The 20294-nt window shown below is 47.5% G+C and overlaps 1 protein-coding gene across 1 annotated transcript; it reads left to right on the forward strand.

The window, feature by feature from the left end:
• The first annotated feature begins 5886 nt into the window (after nucleotides 1-5886).
• Nucleotides 5887-15728, forward strand: LOC114586802 (aquaporin-5-like). The gene is made up of 4 exons (XM_028710622.2): nucleotides 5887-6345; nucleotides 11818-11979; nucleotides 14479-14559; nucleotides 14709-15728. The coding sequence occupies exons 1-4, from the start codon at nucleotides 5983-5985 to the stop codon at nucleotides 14943-14945; spliced, it is 843 nt and encodes a 280-aa protein (XP_028566455.2). The 5' UTR covers nucleotides 5887-5982; the 3' UTR covers nucleotides 14946-15728.
• Nucleotides 15729-20294: the final 4566 nt, after the last annotated feature.

Consider the following 20294-nt stretch of genomic DNA (forward strand, 5'->3'; position numbering starts at 1 on the left):
AAATAAGGGACTAAAAGTGAAGTTCAGTGATTGGAGAGTTACAGAAAGTTGTTACTGTTGCGTTGTAGTGGAGCTCTATATAAGCAGGTTGGCTGAACCCTTCAGTTCAGTTCTGTTCTGGGTCTGTGAATAAACAAGAGGTGTTTGAAGAATCGCTGTGTCGTCGGATATGTTCACCCACAACTTAACAGTTTAGACTGCATCCCATTGGCCAGATTGCTCCCAGCTACGAGGGACCTACCAATCGGGTGTTGTGGCTGACCAATCACACCCACCCACAACACAGGGTGTCGGTTTTCCAGGTCTCACCACAATACGTGCCCTCTTTAAGGGAGGACCCGGTTTGCCAGTTTCTTGATGGTCTTTATGCAGGTCTGGCCAGTTTTGTGTTAGGCTCCTTGATCTGTAGTAACTCTGATGTGTATTTGGACTTCAATATGCAGGCTAACGGGACACGGGTGGCGCTGTGGGTTAAACCACAGAGCCTAGGACTTGCCAATCAGAAGGTTGGCAGTTCGAATCCCCATGTCAAAGTGCAATTAGATAAATAGGTACCGCTCTGGCGGGAAGGTAAACGGCGTTTCCATGCACTGCTCTGGTTCGCCATAAGCATCTTAGTCATGCTGGCCACATGACCCGGAAGCTGTATGCCGGCTCCCTCAGCCAATAAAGCGAGATCAGCACCGCAACCCCAGAGTCGGCCGCGACTGGACCTAATGGTCAGGGGTCCCTTTACCTTTTAAGTGAGAGATAACTAGAGCATGCACCACTCTGGCAAGACAGTCTGCGGGCCTCAGCCTGCGTACCAGATGGAGCTGGTACAGTTCAGTTCTGGCTTGTGAATAAACAAGAGCTGTTTGAAGAATCGCTGTGTCGTCTGATATGTTCAGCCACAACTTAACAGGCCTGACATGCACGGCACACGCGTTGGGCATTGCAGCTTCAGTGGCCGGTTCCTCCAGAACGATTGACCTCCTCCAGATGTCACAACATTGTGTGACGTCACACGCCCACAAAATGTGCCAGGCAATCTGGGAGTAATCTGGTGTCTCTGGCCCCAGGGCCAAAAACCACCTGGAACTGGCTTTGCTCCAACTTGGCTGTGCTATTGCCCCCAGGCTCAAGTGGGAACAAACGGCTCTGGTGTACAGAAGAGAAATGCGATAATTTCCCTTTGGGTAGAGGCTTTGTTCAGTCCATCGTGGCTGGTTACAAAGTGGATATACTTGCACGGAATGAAAAGGGCAGGCTGCTATGCTGTAGATACAAATAAGCAGATGATGATGGATATACCCAACAGCAAACTGCTATGGGTTGATTCATGGATGCATACACTGGGATTGTGTTCAGTTGATAAATCAATTTATGCACTTTTGATTTACTAAAGAAGTCCCCAGTTAATCAGGGAGCAGATTTTTTTTTAAGTTTTAAAAATGTAATTATCTTAACACTCCGAAATTGTGGGTCGATACTTCAGAAAGTTCTTTAATTTCTGAATCTTATTTTTCTTTCTTTTTCTTTTAACCTTTTCTTTCTTTCTTTCTTTCTTTCTTTCTTTCTTTCTTTCTTTCTTTCTTTCTCTCTTTCTCTCTCTCTTTCTCTTTCTCTTTTTTTATTGTACAGTGGAACCTCGGTTTTCGAGTGTCTCGGAAGCTGAACATTTCGGTTTTCGAACGCCGAAAACCCAGAAGTAATTGCTTCCGTTTTCGAACGCGCCTCAGAAGTCAAATGGCTTCCGCTGAGGTTTTTTCAATTTTCTCTATTGAAATGGCATGTTTTCTTGCACAGATTTATATTATTTCATATTATTTTTATATAGTCCAAAAAGATATCTAATACATGTCTAAAACACAGACAATATAAGCAGTATAATGAGAATTATTGGAAGTTTTACATTTTAACTTGTTATCTAATTGTAATATCTTGTATTTTCCTTTTTCTTTTTCCCTTTACTTTTTATTGCTTTGCTTTGTATGACTTGTTATCTATGTATATATGTTTGTGTGGGAAACTAATAAAGATTAATAAAAGAAAGAAAGAAAGAAATCGCAGACCACCCTTTGCATCTCGGTTTTCAAACATTTTGTAAGTTGTTGTAAACAAAATAAAGTCAAACGGTCTTCCGGAATGGATTACGTTAAAAAACCGAGGTTCCACTGTATCTAGATAACTGTCCTGGTTTGGAAAAAAAAAGGGGGGGGTATCAAGGTTTGTATTTTTCTCTATAGACCTGAATAAAATTTATTTTATTTTTTTAAAGAAACCTGTGGGTAAATACCACCCTCTTCAAAGAAGCAACCCCCTTCTCTCACACAATGCTTCCGAAAAAGAAACACACACACATTTTTAGATAATAAGCAGCTTTAGCAATTGCTGTTTACATTTGCCTCATAGGGAGGGTGGGGGAAGGTAAATGCCTTCTCTCCCCAGGGCTGCTTCTCTGATCAATATCAACAGCCCCACTGCAAACACACTCATACACACACACACACACACACACACACACACACACACACACACGGAGATCTTCTCCCAGCTCATCAGCGGCACATACAGCGAGGAGCACTGGACTGTGCTGTGCATTTGCCAATAGGTGGCGCCATACTTCTTCCCATTGTGAAGAATCCTGTGGTTACCTAAAAGAAAACAGGACCAATAGCCCTTATGGTTGGGATGGGAGGGAATGTCCTTAAAACATTTCAGATCCCTAGCTGTTATCCCAACTACTCCCTAAAGGTAAAGATAAAGGGACCCCTGACCATTAGGTCCAGTCGTGGACGACTCTGGGGTTGCGGCACTCATCTCGCTTTATTGGCTGAGGGAGCCGGCGTACAGCTTCCGGGTCATGTGGCCAGCATGACTAAGCCGCTTCTGCCGAACCAGAGCAGTGCACGGAAACGCTGTTTACCTTCCCGCTGGAGCGGTACCTATATATCTACTTGCACTTTGACGTGCTTTCGAACTGCTAGGTTGGCAGGAGCAGGGACCGAGCAACAGGAGCTCACCGTGTCACGGGGATTCGAACCGCCGACCTTCTGATCGGCAAGCCCTAGGCTCTGTGGTTTAACCCACAGCGCCACCCGCGTCCCTTACCAACTACTCCCTAGGCAGAGCTGATTCAGACCTCCCACCTACTAAAAAGCGTCATGTTACTTTCACGCTTTCTTCTGCTTCAGTTACCCTGCCAACGTCAGCATGAGTTTGACCAAACTGCGGGAGGCAGTGGAAGACAGGAGTGCCTGGCGTGCTCTGGTCCAGGGGGTCACGAAGAGTCAGACATGACTAAACGACTCAACAACAACCTCTAGTTATGAACTTAATTCGTTCCGTAGGTCTGTTCTTAACCCGAAACTGTTCTAAACCTGAAACTGTTCTAACTAGAGGCGTGCTTTCACTAATGGGGCCTCTTGCTGCCGCTGTGCCACCATCCAGTGGCGTAGTGTGGGTTGTCAGCACCCGGGGCAAGGCAAGTAATTTGCGCCCCCTAACCCGTGGATTTACGCCCCCTAACCTGTGGATTTGCCCTAACCCCTGATGTTGCGCCCGGTGCGGCCGGCCCCCCCTGCACCCCCCACGCTACGCCACTGCCACCACCACACAATTTCCGTTCTCATCCTGGGGCAAAGTTCTCCACTTGAGGTAACTCTTCCAGGTTAGTGGAGTTTGTAACCTCAAGTGTTTGTAACCTGAGGCGTTTGTAACTCGAGGTACCACTGTATGATGTTTTTTGGGGGGTGGTCATGGACTACAGAGTGGGCAATTTCAGAAAGTCTATATAAGGCAGGGGTCAGCAACCTAAGGCCCATGGGCCACAAGTGGCCTGTGGGGGTCATTTAACTGGTCCATGGACGCCCACCACCTGCTCAGGGAACCCTGCCGCTCGGATGGTTGGCTCCCATGCGCCGCGCTAAACCGGCGCGGAGCTGAGCAGGGACCGCCTTCTGTGACGCAGTCCGGCTTCCCATTGGCTGCAGGAAGCTGCACACACCTTCTCCGTGCCAGAAAGAGCGCCGGAAAGAGCGTTTGCGCATGCACACACACACACACACACACACACACACACACACACTGGCCCACCGCAGTGTCTGTGGGACCATGAACCAGCCCAAGCCACAAACACTTTGCTGACCCCTGATATAAGGGCTTGCGTGTGGCTCTGTGGGTTAAACCACAGAGCCTAGGACTTGCCGATCCGAAATTTGGCGGTTTGAATCCCCGCGACAGGGTGAGCTCCCGTTGCTTGGTCCCTGCTCCTGCCCAACTAGCAGTTCGAAAGCACGTCAAAGTGGAAGTAGATAAATAGGCACCGCTCCAGCGGGAAGGTAAACGGCGTTTCCATGCGCTGCTCTGGTTTGCCAGAAGCGGTTTAGTCATGCTGGCCACATGACCGGGAAGCTGTATGCTGGCTCCCTTGGCCAATAAAGCGAGATGAGCACCGCAACCCCAGAATCGGCCATGACTGGACCTAATGGTCAGGGGTCTCTTTACCTTTCCTTTTACACCATTGTTCAGGATTCTCCTCCCTCCTGTGTGTGGGGAGTGGGTACCCTGTTGCAACAGTACTTTTCTATTGCAATAAAGATCAGGCTTACTAGTTGCTTTGCTTCTCAATATACTCTGGTTGGCCTCTGTTATTTTCTCCTACCGATAGGTAACCCACTTAAGGACTCTATATGGGCTCTTGGATACCCCGTAAGGGAAAAGGAGCAGTTTTCCTTATTACGTACGTGACCACAAGATCACGGCCACAGGATCTCAGCCACAAATCTCACTGATGATGACCAGAGGCAAATTGTGAATTTTTCTGCCCAGCCTACAGTGGTACCTTGGGTTAAGTACTTAATTCGTTCTGGAGGTCTGTTCTTAACCTGAAACTGTTCTTAACCTGAAGCACCACTTTAGCTAATGGGGCCTCCTGCTGCCACTGCGCCACCAGAGCACAATTTCTGTTCTCATCCTGAAGCAAAGTTCTTTTTTCCCAATTTTTTTAATTGGTTTTCACAACATTATAAACAAACAAACAAACAAACACATAAGACAAACAAACATAAATCATAGCCTTATTGAAAATTACACTTATTAACATTGTTAAGTGACTTACTTCCTCGCTTCCCCTTGGTTGAATTTCATTGGATATCCTTTTAACGGTTTTCCAAATCACAGTTCTTTTAAATTTAACTTAAACATTAACAACCTCAGATCTTCACATTATGAAATTAAACATATTAATTCATCACTTAACATAAATAAAATCCTAAGCCAATTAAGTATATGCAAGCTGTTTTCAGTTAATTTAACTTAACATATTTAACTAAGTACAGTAATCATTAAATTTAATCCACCCTTCCTGATACTCCTCCTCCTCCTGGTCGCGGACTCTTCCGGTTAGGTCGTCTAGCTCCGAAAAATCCATCATCTTCATCTGCCATTCTTCTATCATTGGCAATTCTTGGGTTTCACCCTGAAGCAAAGTTCTTAACCTGAAGCACTATTTCTGGGTTAGCGGAGTCTGTAACCTGAAGCGTATGTAACCCGAGGTACCACTGTATTTCACAAGGTTGTTGTGAAGGAGGGAAATGGGATAACTCCCTCTATAATGTTCTGGCTTCCTTAGAGGGCGGATGGGATATAATTGCATTAAAAAATGACAAATGGGACTCGGGTGCGGCACAATTACTCCCTTCGTGTTTTGGATAGCGGCTTCCCTTGGCAGGGAACATCAGTTCAGAAGCTGACAGCCTGTGTTTTATAAAATCCCTGTGGATGGGAGGGTCCATCACAGGCTCAGACAGGCCTCTGCCTGACTCATGGGGAGACGCTCCAAAAATTTCCCACCTGAAGCTCCGGTTCTTACGAGGCTGGGCCAGGTTCCTTCCAGCCTGGGGCAAGGACACATATAAAGGCTTCCCGGACTCTCTTCCCTGCCTGCGGGCTCAGAGCGGCCGCAGAGGCAAGCGTGGATTCCTGCGGCCTTCTGCCACGATGAAGCGGGAACTGTGTTCGAGGGCCCTGACTCGCGCCTTCCTGGCCGAATTAATTGGCACGACGGTCTTTGTGTTCGTAGGCCTGGGCTCTGCCCTGCCCTGGCCCCTGGCCTCCCCTTCGGTCCTGCAAGTCGCTCTCGCCTTTGGCCTGGCTATCGGCACCTTGGCCCAATGCTTGGGCCACGTCAGTGGCGCCCATCTCAACCCTGCAGTGACCGCCGCGTTCCTGCTGGGCTCTCGCATCTCCCTTTGCAAAGCTGTTTGCTACGTCCTCGCTCAGCTCCTCGGAGCAGTGGTGGGAGCTGCTCTTCTGTATGAACTGACCCCCAGTCAGGTCCACGGAAGCCTGGGGGTCAATGCGGTGAGTCCGAGAATGATCACTGATGGGGAGGTCAGACCCTCCAAGCGCCCCTATTTTCCAGGGACAGCCCCGGATTTACAGACACCGTCCCGGGTTTTGATCTGATCCCGGAATGTCCCGCTTTTCCTTAGGACGTCCCTATTTTCATCGCAGAAATGTTGGAGGGTACAGAGTTATGTGACCTCCAAGCCAAAGAGATGAGTAACTGTACAACTTTTAGAAGACATCTGAAGGCAGCTCTGTATAGGAAAGTTTTTTTAAAGAAAAGTTTAATGTTTTATTATGTTTTTATACATGTTGGAAGCTGCCCAGAGTGGCTGGGGCAACCCAGTCAGATGGATGGGGTATAAATAGTATAATAATAATAATAATAATAATAATAATAATAATAATAATAATAATAATAATTGTTGTTGTTGTTGATGATGATGATGATGATGATGAATAGGCCACAAAAGGAGATTGCCAGGCAGTGTGCAAAGGAAATGTGCTTTGTAGGATGAATGACAACATACAGTAGTACCTCGGTTCTTGAACATAATCCGTTCCAGAAGAACGTTTGACTTTCGCAACATTCGAAAACCGAGGCACAAAGGGCTGGTTTAAAGTTCAATGGAGAAAATCGAAAAACACGCAGTGGAAGCCGTTTGACTTCCGAGGTGCGTTCGAAAACGGAAGCATTTACTTCCGGGTTTTCAGTGTCCGGGTTCCGAAACATTTGGCTTCAGAGACGCTCGGAAACCGAGGTACCACTATATAACCCTGGAGTCCAAAGGACCTCTGGATTTATTTGGCTGCGCCAACCGTTTTCCATCTTACTTGAAAACCAAACCTTACCTTCTCCGGTCTTTTTTGAGATGTTGCCACAGCAACATCTTTCAGTTTTGCAGTTATTCATATAGGCTTGAATTTGAATTCCGTCCATCTAATTGAAAACCTCACCAAATTCTGGCATTCCTGCACAAGCCCAGGCCCATTCAACCCTGCTGTGATTTTAAAATAAAAGAAATGCGCATTTTCTTCTGCAGATTTTGGAGACTCTTGATGGGCCACTGTAAGGATGTGCGCATCCAAGCAGGGCTTTGGGTGCCTTGGAGCAGCCATATCCATGGAGAAAGGAGCTGTGTGTCTTCTTTGCTATTATTGCTTTGCCAGAATCCTTTCCCCTTGGTAGCAACAGAAGCAGCTGCCTTCATTGACTGTCTCTCATTCCCTGCACAGTAGTTTGAGACTCTGTTGGTCTGTTTCAGTAATCTAGAGTGATGAAGAGCTCGTGCATGTGCATTTATTAATATGCTTAGGAATGACGGGAGATTCTTGGACATCTGATTCTCCTACGATTGGGGCTGATGGTGATGTGCTTGTACCAGGTATATGGTTAGTGTCACATTCCCTCCAAGATTTCTCCGATGAAAATCAGGACCGTCCTATTCCATAATAATATTAATAATAATAATTTTATTATTTATGCACTATTCAACAACAACAACAACAACAACAACAATTATTATTATATTATATTACTATACTATTTATACCCCACCCATCTGACTGTTGCCCCAGCCACTCAGGGTGGTTTCCGACATATATAAAAACATAATAAAACATTAAGCATTTATTTAAAAACATCCCTATATAGGGCTGCCTTCAGGTGTCTTCTAAATGTTGTATAGTTACTTATCTCCTTGGCTCGGGGGGTCACATAACTCCATGCCCTCCAACTTTTCTCCGATTTTCATAGGGTTATCATACTCTCCAACATTTCTCCGATGAAAATAGGGACGTCCTAAGGAAAAGCAGGACATTCCAGGGTCCAATCAGAAACCGGGACGGCATCTGTAAATTCGGGACTGTCCCTGGAAAGCAGGGACACCTAAAAGGTCTGGTGTCAAAATCTGGAAATTAAAAGATCTACTAAAAGATAGCATCTGCTGCAACCTGCTGTCTCTGCCCCTGTGAAAAGCGCAGTGTAGTGGGGGTGACATTGCAGAATGGCAAGAGAAATGTGCTTTGCACATGTTCAGAGACACTCCTTTTACCATTGCTTTGTGTGTTCTGGGACTGCATCCTTGCATTAAACGCAGGTTTGTGTTGAGGAGCAGAGAGCCCTGGTAAAATCTGATACACCACTTTCCCTCATCCAAAGCTGCCCTGTTTGTGAGATTTTCAGAGCAGGCCCTTCTCTGAGAGAGCCAGTGTGGTGTAGTGGTTAAGAGCGGTGGACTCGTAATCTGGTGAACCAGGTTCATTTCCCCGCTCCTCCACATGCAGCTGCTGGGTGACCTTGGGCTAGTCACACTTCTCTGAAGTCTCTCAGCCCCACTCCCCTCACATAGTGTTTGTTGTGGGGGAGGAAGGGAAAGGAGATTGTTAGCCGCTTTGAGACTCCTTCGGGTAGTGATAAAGCGGGATATCAAATTCAAACTCCTCCTCCCGCTCCTCCTCCTCCTCCTCCTCTTCTTCTCCTTCTCCTTCTCCTTCTCCTTCTCCTCCTCCTCCTCCTCCTCTCGGTCCTGCCACCCTCACAGGCACGATTGGTAGAGAAGCAGGACAGGGCCTTCTCGGTGGCAGCTCCCAGACTCTGGAACACCCTAGAGAAGTTAGACTAGCTCCCTTCTTGTCCTTCCACTGGCAGCTGAAGACTTTCTTATTGCAGCAGGCTTTTGGGAACTGACAACTTTTAACAAAAGCCTGGTTCTTCACAGTTTTTCTTGTAATTATCTTTATGTTCTTCATAGATCATAGATCGATAGTTTTAATTCTATTAATTTTTTTTAATGATTTCCCTATGTTTTTAGCTGTTCTTATTTTACCTGTAAGCAACCTTGAGTCCCTGTCAAGGAAAAAGGCTGGATATAAATAATAATAATAATTTATTATTTATCCCCAGCCACTCTGCGTGGCTTCCAACAGAATATTAAAATACAATATTAAAATACTATGCCACGTCCAGTTTTCCCAGTTTCTCGTTTTCCTGTTTTAAGTTCAGCTTTCTACATTTGTTGTTGTTGTTATTTGATATCATGTTGCCATATTATATTGTGATTTTATGTCGTGAATTGCCCTGACATAGGGCTGTATACAAATTTAATTAATTGATCATAGTAATAAACTGTGCCTCAGACTTAAGCCTTTGCAACCGATCTGATCAAACTTTTAAACATTTCAAATTATGGCCTTCTCTCTCTCTCTCTTTAAAATCCCTTCGGTTAACCTCAGCCACTGGCTTGTTTTTTCTGGAAGTGTGTTATGAGACTGAATTATCAGTCGGTTGGCAGAATCTGCCTGGAGGAAGCAATTCTAAATGCTGGGCGAAGCTAAAATGAAACAGAACTCTCTCGCCTCGGCTTTGTTGTTTTGAAGAGAAGTCACAGAGGGCCCAGTCCGAAGGTTGCTTCTCTCTGTTCTTCACCGCCAGTGATCTCCGACCCCGAAATCTTTGGTATATTTTTGTCTCGGCTCTCGCTAATACCAGCTTTTGCAGAGCAGACGTCGCCTCTTGTCCTCTTGCCCAGTTATGCAAGGCAAGCCGGGCCCCTCCCATGCCCTGAACTGGATCCTTGATTTTTCCTCTCCTGTTCAATTTCCATTCACTTCAACTCAGATTTGCTTTGCTGAGAACTACCCTGTGACCATGGGCATAGCCAGGATTTGGGGGTGGGCGTGGGGGCAGGACACCCACCCATAGCTGTCAACTTACAGATTTGAAAATAAGGGACCAGCAGCCTCGAAAATAAGGGGTCAGCAGCCAAAATAAGGGATTTTAGTCAACCAGCTGAAATACGAAGTTAAAAGGGACCAGATCATTTTGGAGAGCAGCGCTGGTTTTTAGCCCTTCGTTTCCAGAGGTTGCTGCTCAAGATACCAGCTGATGAAACACTGCAATTATATAACTACAAGCAGCAACCACTTTTCGTGCAAAACCAAGTCCAAGTTACGAAGATGCTGCTGCAGTTCTGTATCTTTTCTCTCGTGCTCCATCGGCAGCTCTGAGTTCCATCAGGCAGGGTGGGAGGAAAAGAGGGGGGCAAATAGCACCTGAAGTAAACCCGCAGATCAGACCATCTATGCTAGTCTACCACTACAAATTTATGGGAGAAGCGCTTGCGGTCCTTCCTCTGCTTTCCCCCTCTATGGTTAGCCCTTGGAACACCTCCCGCGCCTCCTCCTCCGCCTCCTCCTCCTCTCTCTGAACTGCTTTCTCTATGGTTGCCCTCGCTCTCCTCTCAAGGCTCCTCAGCAATTCATAGGCTGCACCAGGCTGCCCATCTCATCTGGGTCCTTCGGCGGCGCAGCTGCAGTCTGGCCTAGCGGGGGCGGCGGTGACAGGCAGAGGGGAGGCCCCAGGCAGAGACGCCCAGACAGAGACCTTTGAAACCTGGGAAACTTAAGGGACATCATCAATAAGGGACAGGAGCGAGACACGGCGCTGGGATAAGGGAGTTTCCCGCCAAATAAGGGACGGTTGACAGCTATGCACCCACCGGCCACCATAATCTCTGTCTGGCTCTGTCTAGCAGATTCGGAATGAAACGTCTCGACAATAGTGGTTTTAAATTGCTTTCTTTTGACCCCAAGTGCTCAGAAAAATTGGTCAAAATCTCCAGTCATTTGAAAACTAGGACGTTAAATAAAAAACACCAGGGAGTACTTTCCGTGCGGTTAACGAGTATATTCTGCAAAATTACAAAGAACACACCTTTTTTCATTATGATTACAGTGGTACCTCGGGTTACATACGCTTCAGGTTACAGACGCCACTAACCCAGAAATAGTACCTCGGGTTAAGAACTTTGCTTCAGGATGAAAACAGAAATCGTGCTCCGGTTGAGTTTAATCTAAAAAGCTCAACAACTTTGGTCAATCCTTTTAAAAATATATATATATTAGGAATTTGAACAAAGCCTATTACAACATGTCATCCTTAATCCCCCCCCCCCCCATTTATCCCCCACTGAATTCCCTCAGTTTGCATCTCTGGTTTCTCTGTAGATGCTATTCTCTATCTAACTGGTTATTATCAATAAAAAGTTTGTGAGTGTTTATTCAAAACCTGCCAAGGAGTCCAGTTCACTTTGTTGCTTCTTTAAGTACTTTGTAAAAGGTTCCCCTTCATCTTTAAAGCCACATTTACCCTTGTCCCGTAGTTTATGTGTCAGTTTTGCCAATTCTGCATAGTCCATCAGTTTCTCTTGCCATAATTCTTTGGTCAACCCAATGGTTAGGTAACCACCAGTTTATTTATAGTGGGAGCTGATCGCAGTCTCTTGGAAGTTGGACACCTCTGCCGTACCCCATGTCCTCACTGCAGCCGATGGTGCTACGTTGTGGAAGCGGTTCACCGTGTCAGCCCCTCGCAACTGATGCAGCTGGTTGGACCCACTCAAAAGTCCACCCGGACAGTCGAGTAGACCTTCAGCCTCCAAAAGTGCAGTTAGGGACATTTCTCACCAACGTGCCCTTCTTTTCCAGCCCCAGAACACCACGTCGGCAGGACAGGCTGTGACCATTGAGATGTTCCTCACACTCCAGCTGGTCCTCTGTGTCTTTGCGTCCACCGACAGCCGCAGGACGGATGTTGGCTTCCCGGCATTGTCCATTGGATTGTCAGTCACTGCAGGACACCTGATAGGGGTGGGTATCTCTTGCGAAAATCACGGGTCCCTCTTGCGAAAATCAATCGCTTATATCAAAACGCTTAGCTCTTCCCTCAAAGATCCTCAGTTGCAAACTTGCAATTGGATCTCACATTTTAGGCTGTGTTTTGTGGCAACTCCAGTCCAGGGTCTTATCAACGCTGACCATGGTGTGGAACAGGGTCATTCATATATGTGTGTGGTGTGTGGTGTGTGTGTGTATGAATGGACCCCCCAGGTGGGTTATGAGGGGGTCCGCAGATCACAGATTGGAATCATCATGCTTATCAGGGAAACTGAGTGAAAAGGAAAGCCTTAGCTATGGCAGGCGCCAGAGAAACCATATGACACGAATTATGTAATTTTACATGGATTTTTGAAATAATAATAATAATAATAATAATAATAATAATAATAATAATAATAATAATATATTATTTATACCCCGCCCATCTGGCTGGGTTTCCACAGCCACTCTGGGCGGCTCCCAACAGAATATGAAAAACATGATAAAACAAGCATTAGAAACTTCCTGATACAGGGCTGCCTTCAGATGTCTTCTAAAAGTCAGATAGTTATTTATTTCCTTGACAACTGATGGGAGGGCGTTCCAAAGGGCGGGCGCCACTACCGAGAAGGCCCTCTGCCTGGTTCCCTGTAACCTCACTTCTCGCAGTGAGGGAGCTGCCAGAAGGCCCTCGGAGCTGGACCTCAGTGTCCGGGCTCAACGACGGGGGTGGATACACTCCTTCAGGTATACTGGGCCGAGGCCGTTTAGGGCTTTAAAGGTCAGCACCAACACTTTGAATTGTGCTCAGAAACATACTGGGTTCCAATATAGTTCTTTCAGGACTGGTGTTATATGGTCTCAGCGGCCACTCCCAGTCGCCAGTCTAGCTGCCGCATTCTGTATTAGTTGTATTTTCCGGGCTACCTTCAAAGGTAGCCCCATCTAGAGCACATTGCAGTAGTCCATGCTTTAGTAGTTATGTTTTATTATGCCTGTTTGTATCGGATCAGATTATAAGGTGTGCGTTCTTTGTTGTGTATTTTGTTGCCATATACCGCGTTGTGTTTAGCAATATAGAAAGGGGGTGTACAAATTAAAAGTGAAATCAAATCAAATGACAATATTACAGTTGGGAGGGTGTTCTGGCAAGCTCCAAGCCTGCTTTGGGGGGGGGGGCGGTGTTAGGCTGCAATGGGTATTGGGTGTTGGAGGATATTTCATGAGGTCATGAACAATAGGAAACTGGGCTGTGCCCAGTTCTCTGCACAGCTGGGGCAGAAAATCACAAACGCAAAATGCAACTCCTCATATGCAGTGAAAACTGCTTGCAGACCCTCCAAGTGTCCCTATTTTCCAGAATCAGTCCCGGATTTACAGAAGCCGTCCTGGTTTATGATTTAATCCCAGAATGTCCTGCCTTCCCTTAGGACATCACCCCATTTTTCATCCGAAAAATGCTGGAGGGTATGGAGTTATGCTGTACCCAAGCCAAGGAGATAAATCACTATACAGTCGTACCTTGGATCTCAAACGCCTTGGCTCCTGAACAAATTGGCTCCCAAACAATCGAAACCCGGAGGGGAGTTTCCGGTTTTTGAATGTTCTTTTGGAACCCAAACGTCCGACATGGGTTCCGATTGGCTGCAGGTGCTTCCTGCAGCCAATCAGAAGCCGCACTTTGATTTCCGTTTTGGAAGTCGAACGAACTTCCAGAACAGATTCCATTCAACTTCCAAGGTACGACTGCACAACCTTTAGAAGACATCTGAAAGCAGCCATGTATAGGGATTTTTTAAATGTTTTATGTTTTTGTACATGTTGGAAGTCACCCACAGTGGCTGGGGCAGCCCAGAGGGGCGGGGTATAAACATAGGCGCCGACACCATGGGGCCTGAGGGGGCTCGAGCCCCCTCAAAAAATTTTTTGGGGGGGCTCAGCCCCCCCAATAATCTCGGGCGCCCTTCCAGCAGAGCGCCGCCGCCGTCCCCCGCCTCCTCCCCACCTGCTCCCTCGCCAGCCAGCCAGCCAGCCGCGCGCCCTAGTCGGAGAGCCCCGGCCGTCCCCCGCGAGATTAGGGAATCCCCGGGGGCGGGGGCTCCTGCCTCGCTGCTTCGCAGCACCACCGCCACTGCCAAGGCACTGCCGGGGGGAATTTCCTTCCTCCTGGCCCCCGCGAGAACAGGGGAATCCCGACTGGCCACACCTCCCAGCCAGCCGATTGGCTGGCTGGGGGGGCGTGGCTTGCCCTATTTAGGGCCGGAGCCACTTTATTTGCATATTCATGAGCTTATTTATTATTCATGAGCTTTCCCGGGCCCCCCCAATATTTTTTATAAGTCCGCGTCCCTGGGTATAAATAATAAAATTGCCATTATAATTATTATTATTATTATTATTAAGGACGTCCCTATTTTCATTGGAGAAATGTTGCAGGGCATGTATTTGGTTTCCTTCCCTCCTCTCAGCCACCTCTTTGTGTTTCCCTAGATCTACTACACTGGCTGCTCTATGAACCCGGCTAGATCCTTTGGCCCAGCTCTGGTCATGGGGAACTTTGCTAACCACTGGGTAAGAGAAGACTCTGCCTCTGTTCTGAAAGAGATGGGATGAGGAGCATCTTTCAAAGCGAGGCCCTTGCAGCTAGACCCACACAGCAGCTGCTGGCAAAGCCCTAGCCCTAGCTTTGACCAAAGCATCCTTTCTTTCTCTCTGCACAGATTTTCTGGATCGGGCCGCTAGCTGGTGCCATCGTAGCCATGATGCTATACGACTATCTTTTGTGCCCGCGGCCCAGGAGCACGGCAGACCGAATTGCCATCCTCAGAGGAGACCGTGATCCTGAGAAAGAAGCAGAGCATGGACGTCAGAAGAAGCAGTCCTTGAAGACCTACTCTGTCCACACCCTTCCCAAGCTCATCGACACGGATGATAAGGCTTGTGGGTTGGTCTCTTAAAGGGGACAGGCTCAGCCTTCTTGTTTACACAGTGGGATGGACGCTGCAGCTAACCTTATGCTCAGGATCCAGCTCTGTGGACTAGGAATGCCTCGCCTTTGTCTCACCTCCAAACAAGAGGATTGGGTGGGAAAAAGCACCTTCCTTGCCCATGTGACTTTTCAAAATGCTGCTTGCTGACAGACTCTAGCTGTCAGGCTTCAGGGAATCCCCCACCCCCGCACCTCCCACCCCCTGGAAGTAGATAAGCAGAACAAAGGAAAAGGAGTCTTCTTACCAGTTAGAAACTTTAACGACCACAGCGAGAGAACAAAGAATTCCTAGGAATGGCAGTGCTCCCAATTAAGGGTTCCACCCATTTCCTCCCTACTCACCCACGTCACTACCGCGTCTTATAACCTGAGCTCGTAACCACTGTGCTTTCTATGCTGCCACCTTATCTGCTCTTCTTGACCTTGGGCTGAGCGGAGGGATGCTTTCCAGAGACAGTGAATCTGTTCACTCTCTCTCTCTCCCGGCGCATCTTCTCTTAGCTGTTCTCCATCCAGGATTTCCCAGCTTCTGCCTTCTGAACTATGCCCCTCTGCAAACCACTGTTCCAAATCTATACTGTCCTTCTGCTCCTGGGAAGATTCAGGATTGGGGGGAGGGGGGGCTCTGAACTATCCTCGGTGCAGCCCTCCTCAGCACAGTCCCCGACACTAGCATAGGAAAATCATGATCTCAGGAGGGCATACCCAGGGGGCTAGCTAGCTGCTCCGGCACCCAGAGTGGCAGGGGAAGGGCGATCCGCTTACGGGGGCAGGGCGATCCGCCCACGGGGGCACCGTAGCGAGCTGCCCACGGAGTCCGCCTGGTGGACGCAGGCCCCATGCTGCCATTTCAGGAAGCGCAGGGCCCCGAGCCACTGTGTCACTCCCAGGAGAGACCTGTGGCTCGGGCGCACTGCAGACTAGGCCCCCCCAGTAAGTGCCACCCCCCACTGTGTGACATTTTGTCACCCGCTCAGGGATGACACCGAGGTGGGCCACAACCCCCCATGCCCCGCTTTGTACGCCCCTGGGCATACCCACACTAAAAACCTTATTGTGGTTTTGAATTCATTTTTTAAATTGTCGTGGTTTTCGTCAGCAAATTCTGGGAATGATCATCTTGGCTGCCCTCCTCTGCCCGCGTTCCAGCTTGTCAATATCCTTCTTAAATTGTGGCGCCCAGAACTGGACACAGTATTCTAGTTGTGCTCTTCAGCCACCCAGTAATTTACTAATATCATTTGTATGAAATTAATATGCGGGTGGCGCTGTGGGTTAAACCACAGAGCCTAGGACTTGCCGATCAGAAGGTCGGCAGTTCAAATCCCCACGACGGGGTGAGCTCCCGTTGCTCGGTCCCTGCTCCTGCCAACCTAGCAGTTCAAAAGCACGTCAAAGTGCAAGTAGATAAATAGGTACCGCTCCGGCGGGAAGGTAAACGGCGTTTCCGTGTGCTGCTCTGGTTCGCCAGAAGCGGCTTAGTCATGCTGGCCACATGACCCGGAAGCTGTACGCCGGCTCCCTCAGCCAATAAAGCGAGATGAGCGCTACAACCCCAGAGTCGGTCACGACTGGACCTAATGGTCAGGGGTCCCTTTACTTTTAATATGTCTGATTAATTCTAATTACGGCATCCTCAGCATGCTTTTCTGCTCCCCCTTTCTCTGCATCCTGTGGGTGATTTCTCTTTGTCCCTTTGTTGTTGCTTCTGTATATCTTGATGGTGGACTTTTAAATAGCCCATAGCAGCTTTAATTGCTGGAATCTTATTGCCTTCTTTCTTTCTAAGCAGGAGAAATCTGTTCCCCTTTGTATCCTGAGGGCACTGGAGGTGCCGGGCTCTTAATAAACATCTCGCCCAAACAGTCTAGTCTCTCGCCTCTTCAACACAAGCTTCCATTGCCATAAATTCCTCTTTTCATCTCGCTTTCCACTCTTCCTGACCTTGCAATTTCTCATGATTGCCGCTGATTTGAGGCAAGCAGCATTAAATAAGATGTATTTCAGCAATAACAGACCCCTTGTATTTTTTCCCCCCTCGGCTAGAAGATACAGAAAAGATAAAGGACAAAGAGCGAATATTTCTGTCTCAGCAATAATAACCTTGTCAATCTTGGTGTCTGCAGCTCAACAGATGGCAAAAATCCCTTCTGTTCGGAGCTAATGGGCAAGATTTTATTAAAAGCCTGATATTTGCGAGAAAGCCTGCATGCCTCCGTGTGTCTTTGTGGGCTTTTTAAAAACAACAACAACAACCACAAACCCAGAGATTTATGTACACCGGGCTGGAGTGCAAGCAGAGGGTTTATTACAAATGGCTCGAATTTGGTGGTGCATATCCTTGCTTTATCCCCAGATCTCATTCCACTGATGGATGAGCTGCGGAGATTAAACAGAGATTGTTGAGGCAATTATAAAGAGAGGAGAAATTGCTGTACCACTGACAGCACGGCCCCTGGCATTGACGGATTCCACATCTCCATTTGAGTCAAAGCCTTTATCCCCAAACGTCTTTTCAACGCCAGGACTCAGTCCTGGGAAAAGTGCAATAATCAAGGAGCGAGCCTCTTGCCATGTAAAGAGCGTATTGCAGTCATCACTGAATAACTGCAGTTAACCACATCTGGACTTATTATTTTATTTTATTTTATTTTATTTTATTTTATTATTTATTTATTTTACCCTGCCCATCTGGCTGGGTCCCCCCAGCCACTCTGGGCGGCTTCCAACAAAACACTAAAATACAATAACCTATTAAACATTAAAAGCTTCCCTAAACAGGACTGCCTTTAGATGTCTTCTAAAAGTTTCGTAGTTATTTTTCTCTTTGACATCTGGTGGGAGGGCGTTCCACAGGGCAGGTGCCACTACCGAGGAGGCCCTCTGCCTGGTTCCCTGTAACTTGGCTTCTCGCAGCGAGAGAACCCCCAGAAGGTCCTCGGAGCTGGACCTCAGTGTCCGGGTAGAACAATGGGGGTGGAGACGCTCCTTCAGGTATACTGCGCCGAGGCCGTTTAGGGCTTTAAAGGTCAGCACCAACACTTTGAATTGTGCTCGGAAACATACTGGGAGCCAATGTAGGTCTTTCAAGACCGGTGTTATATGGTCTCGGCGGCCACTCCCAGTCACCAGTCTAGCTGCAGCATTCTGGATAAATTGTAGTTTCCGGGTCACCTTCAAAGGTAGCCCCACATAGAGCGCATGGCAGTGGTCCAAGCAAGAGATAACCAGAGCATGCACCACTCTGGCGAGACAGTCTGCGGGCAGGTAGGGTCTCAGCTTGCGTACCAGATGGAGCTGGTAGACAGCTGCCCTGGACACAGAATTGACCTGCGCCTCCATGGACAGCTGTGAGTCCAAAATGACTCCCAGGCTGCGCACCTGGTCCTTCAGGGGCACAGTTACCCCATTCAGGACCAGGGAGTCCTCCACACCTGCCCACCTCCTGTCCCCCCAAAAGAGTACTTCTGCCTTGTCAGGATTCAACCTCAATCTGTTAGCCGCCATCCATCCTCCAACCGCCTCCAGACACTCACACAGTGCTGAGCTACCAGTGCTTGAATGCACTGGTTTTGCACAGTGCTGAGCTACCAGTGCTTGAATGCACTGGCCCGTCTGTCGATATGAGCAGGCGTTGCTGCTCATATCGACAGACGGGCCCGATTTTTCCAAGGCTACCTTCCCAGCTGCTTCTCAGCCTCCCTCCCCAGCCGACCACTGCATCAGATGAAGGACTGTTAAACTTGCTCCTGTTTTAAAGGAGCTTTAAAAGGCCCAACCAAATTTGTCGGTGGGTCGACTGCTTCAGGCCACCAGATAATCAGCTCATCGTTCAGTTCACATGTACTGCATCACACACACAGAGAGCCATTTCTTCTATAGAACTGTAGAGTTGGGTCATCTAGTCCAAGCCCCTTCAATGCAGGAATCTCACCTAAAGAGTCCATGACAAATGGCCATCCAATATCTGCTTTAAAACGTGCAAGGAAGGAGAGTCCACAACCTCTTGTGGCAGTCTGTTCCACTGTCGAACAGCTCTTACCATCAGAAAGTTCTTCCAGACGTTTAGTTGGAATCTGCTTTCTTGTAACTTGAAGCCATTGGTTCGAGTCCTAGCCATGTGACAAACCATAAACTATTTGAAGATGGCCATTATCTCTCTTCAGTCTCCACTTTTCCAGGATAAACATACCCAGCTCTTTCAACCGTTTCTCATGAGGCTTGCTTTCTAGACCCTTGATCATCTTAGCCACCCTCCTCTGCACACATTCCAGCTTAATAATAATAATAATAATAATAATAATATTTATATGTCTCCCACTCTGGGCAGCTCCTCACAAAATATCAAAAACATAATAAAACATCAACCATTAAAAACTTTTCTGAACAGGGCTGCCTTCAGACGTCTTCTAAAAGTCAGATACAGTGGTACCTCGGGTTAAGTACTTAATTCATTCTGGAAGTCTGTTCTTAACCTGAAACTGTTCTTAACCTGAAGCACCACTTTAGCTAATGGGGCCTCCCGCTGCCGCCACGCCGCCGGAGCACGATTTCTGTTCTCATCCTGAAGCAAAGTTCTTAACCCAAGGTACTATTTCTGGGTTAGCGGAGTCTGTAACCTGAAGCATATGTAACCTGAAGCGTATGTAACCCGAGGTACCACTGTAGTTCTTTATTTCCTTGGCATCTGATGGGAGGACATTCCACAGGGTGGGCGCCACTACCAACAAGACCCGCTGCCTGATTCCTTGTAACTTCACTTCTTGCAGTGAGGGAACCACCAGAAGACCCTCAGAGCTGGACCTCAGTGTCCAGGCTGAATGATGGGTGTGGGGACACTCCTTCAGGTATACAGGGCCAAGACCGTTTAGGGCTTTAAAAGTCAGCACCAAAACTTTGTACTGTGCTCAGAAATGTACTTAATTCCTTCTTAAACTGTTGCACCCAGAACTGGACACAGTATTCCTGGTGTGGTTTTACCACAGGCTTAATAGAGTGGTACAATTATCTGACTGTCACCTGCTTGTCACATACAGTATAAAAACAGCCTTATTTGCAAAAGCCGCTAAAAGTACCGTATTTGTGTTAGTCACATAAAAAACTCTGCAGGGGATTCATTAATTTGATTTATAGTAAATGGTTGCTTATTTCAGGGTCTTTCTTAGTTGGATTTGCTGGTTTTGTGGCTGGATTTGAGGCAGCTTTTAGTCAAACACAAGAAATGATAAATTGATTGAGTGGTACTATTAATTCCCTTGATCGGGGACGATGGACTTCTGTTGATGCAGCATAGCAGTGCCAGATTTACGTATAAGCT

This window comes from Podarcis muralis, chromosome 2, assembly GCF_964188315.1.
Source record: "Podarcis muralis chromosome 2, rPodMur119.hap1.1, whole genome shotgun sequence".
Classification (NCBI taxonomy): domain Eukaryota; kingdom Metazoa; phylum Chordata; class Lepidosauria; order Squamata; family Lacertidae; genus Podarcis; species Podarcis muralis.

What these genes read in the sequence shown, in the direction of transcription:
- LOC114586802 (XM_028710622.2), top strand. Translation starts at nt 5,983, where the DNA reads ATGAAGCGGGAACTGTGTTCGAGGGCCCTGACTCGCGCCTTCCTGGCC. An exon ending in CTGCAGGACACCTGATAGGG is followed by an intron (nt 11,980 to 14,478) that starts GTGGGTATCTCT and finishes GTGTTTCCCTAG; the next exon opens with ATCTACTACACTGGCTGCTC. An exon ending in GGAACTTTGCTAACCACTGG is followed by an intron (nt 14,560 to 14,708) that starts GTAAGAGAAGAC and finishes CTCTCTGCACAG; the next exon opens with ATTTTCTGGATCGGGCCGCT.